The 3,024-nt window shown below is 48.6% G+C and overlaps 1 protein-coding gene across 1 annotated transcript; it reads right to left on the bottom strand.

Moving 5' to 3' along the window:
- Positions 1 to 764: 764 nt before the first annotated feature.
- Positions 765 to 1,770, bottom strand: LOC119394645 (protein GVQW3-like). The gene has a single exon (XM_037661962.1). It carries the CDS (start codon positions 1,599 to 1,601, stop codon positions 765 to 767), a length of 837 nt encoding a protein of 278 aa, XP_037517890.1. The 5' UTR covers positions 1,602 to 1,770.
- Positions 1,771 to 3,024: the final 1,254 nt, after the last annotated feature.

Below are 3,024 nucleotides of genomic sequence, written 5' to 3'. Positions count from 1 at the left end.
GTGTGTCTTTTACGCCGTTCAATGATCCTGGGTGTACTTATGGTGATGGTTTTTCCTTTATATGATCTATCGATTCAGTACAATCTGTACTTCTCTTCCCATGCCGTGTTATGGTTTGCTGCGACCAGCACTATATTGCGGCGCAGTTACCATCAAAACTGCGCTTGTCCCATAGGGTCTAACCCAAGCTGGTGATTTTTTAGGGGCTTGGGACACGCTTTTCGAGCCACGATGACCTTGCTCTCATACTCAGGCCAGCCAAGTCTTGATTATTTGATATTTTGTTTGTCATCAAGGCTTGATATGATTTGATCCTGTTTTTCCAGGTTCTTTTTTCTACCTCTTAACAGTATTCTTTATTCCTGCGTTTAATCTCCAACACCCCATCTGAATTGATAAATGACGCATGTAGCAGAGTTGACATAGTCACCTGTCATAAATTTATATATCTCAGTATATTGGAAAAAACTGATTGCGAGACATATACGAGGTCTGTTAGAAAAGTATCAGACCTTTGGTGGAAGAAAAAAAACTGCCATAATTGCAGCGTTGGAAACCTACTCCCCCTCAAAGTAGTCCCCTTGGGAATGCACACACTTCTCCCAGCGGTACTGCCATTGTTGGAAGCATTCTGAGAAGGCTTCTTTCGGAATGGAGTTTAGCTAGCTGTCTTTGCAGCCATAATGTCCTCCCTTGTCTGAAATCGCTCTCCTTTCAATGTCTTCTTGAGTTTGGGAAGCAGCCAGAAGTCGCAGGGGGCCATATCAGGAGAGTAAGGAGCCTGTTGAACTACAGGAGTCTGACTTTTCGCCAACCAAGTGTGAGGAATGTGCAGGAGCATTGTCGTGATGAATGCGCCACTTTCCTGTTGACCACAACTCAGGTCTTTTGCGCCGCACAGCATCACGTAGGCGACGGAGGACATCCCTGTAGTACCCTTTGGTGATTGTTTGACCTTGTGGCGCGTACTCGTGGTGTAGCACACCGCGGTAGTCAAAGAAAGCACTCAGCATCACGTTGGCGTTGCTTCGCACTTGGCGGGCCTTCTTTGGTCTTGGTGACGTAGAATGCTTCCACTGTGACGACAGGGATTTGGTTTCCGGGTCGTAACCGTACACCCAAGACTCGACGCCAGTGATAACGGTGTTCATGAAGTTAGGGTCACTGCTTATGAAATCCAGCATGTTCTGTGAGACTTGAACACGAAGTTGCTTTTGCTCCACCGTGAGCAGTTTCGGCACGAATTTTGCCGCAACTCTCTTCATGGCCAAATCTTCGGTCATAATGGAATGTGCAGAGAAAGTGCTGATGCCCACCCCTTCCGCAATTTCCCGGATAGTCACACGACGGTCCCGCATCACCACAGCGTTCACTTCGGCAATGACCTTGTCATTTCGGCATGTTGATGGCCGACCGGAGCGTGGCTCGCTCTCCACCGATGTGCGGCCGTCTTTAAACCGGTTGTACCACTCCTTAATCTGTGTGCGGCTCATAGCGTCGTCACCGAAAGCCGTCTTGATCTTCCAAATGGTTTCCACTTGGCTGTCGCCCAGTTTCTGGCAAAATTTGATGCAGTAGCGCTGCTCCAGTCGCTCCGTCATTTTCCTTGCAATGAAAAACCGACGAGAGCACTGCGCACGACCTCACTCAAACGCTGCGTCCCATCGACTGACGCTATTGGCAGGCGAGAAAGAAATTCACGCATGAGCACGAAGGTTCAAGGTCGGCTGATGCAAGCGCGCTTGTTTCAAGTCCATCAGGTGCTCGCAAAAAAAAAAAGTCGGATACTTTTCCAACAGACCTCGTATGTCATGTTTACAGCCGTCATTTAGATTTCTCTTATAAGAGTTAATTTTAAATATTCAAGAATAAAGAAACATAATGTTGCTATGTTGCAAAAAACATCGCGTCTGCTAATACTGAAGCAAAGGCCTTAAATGATGCTAAATCTATATTAAAGCACAACAACAAACACAACGGCAGCACAATTAGAAAGCGTCACAATGATGTTTCAGCAGCTACCGTGCGCTCATTAGCCACAACCTCATCCGCACCGGTCTAAAACTCAGCGGGATGTTCCCCAGAAGCGCCGTGCTCTGTACTAGAATCCTTAATGCGCTTTGCGAAGGGAAACGCAAAAAGAAACATCAGCGATCATTATCCATTAACACCCTTCAACACGGCGATTCCCGGAGCTCGTTGGTTGGAACGCTAAATGAAAAGGAGCAGTCCGGCACACACTCATCTATTCAAATACAAATGAGTGTGTACATCGTTCTCATTTCCGCGCCAACTTTATGTAAAGCCCAACACAAGCCTGTATCCATCCCAATCAGCGTCGGCCACAGATACGCCTAGCCATTAGTCATAAGGGCGCATTAGCATTTGCGTTGAGTGGGTGTAGTAGCTTCTTTTTTCCCTTTCTCAGAACGGGATATTTGTGCTTAAGACATGCGGCACATGTATGTATTTGTACCCCGGCTACTGCATCTGTGAGTAGTTTACTTTAAGAGAAATACGCGGTAACGACTAACCTGTATTAGGAACAGTTTTAGGAGCTGGCTCGCCAGGTTCTTAAGCTGGGGCGAAGTCCCGCGCCGTAAACTGCATTCATTGCTGGCGCTAGCTTGGCTCAGCGCACGATCGCGCGGAAGAGAAGTCTTCTTCCTGTTGTTCTTCGAACGCCTTGATGATGATATTAACGCAGGGAAAACGACATATAGCATAGCCAACTGTAGCATGCGGCGCTCGCTCCACTCCGGTGCGTGCTCTAGTTTGATAGGAGACCGCTAGAGGGCCACAACTGCGCGGTTCCTCTCTTTCGACAGTCGTCACTCAATGCGCTTCGGTACTAATAACATGAGCGAAGAAGACAAGGCGGCGGAGCGGGGGGCTCGCAAGGCAAGAGCAGCGGGGGCTCGCCGCCAAGATCATGCGGTGAGAGCTCGTGATGCCGCAGAGAGACGTCAGCGTCGTGCACATGTGGACCTCGAGATACAAGCCCACGAAGCCGAAGCAGCGCGG

The sequence above is a fragment of the Rhipicephalus sanguineus genome, chromosome 5 (assembly GCF_013339695.2).
Source record: "Rhipicephalus sanguineus isolate Rsan-2018 chromosome 5, BIME_Rsan_1.4, whole genome shotgun sequence".
NCBI lineage: Eukaryota > Metazoa > Arthropoda > Arachnida > Ixodida > Ixodidae > Rhipicephalus > Rhipicephalus sanguineus.
The sequence above is the reverse complement of the archived record's forward strand: the minus strand, read 5'-3'. Positions and strand labels throughout refer to the sequence as shown.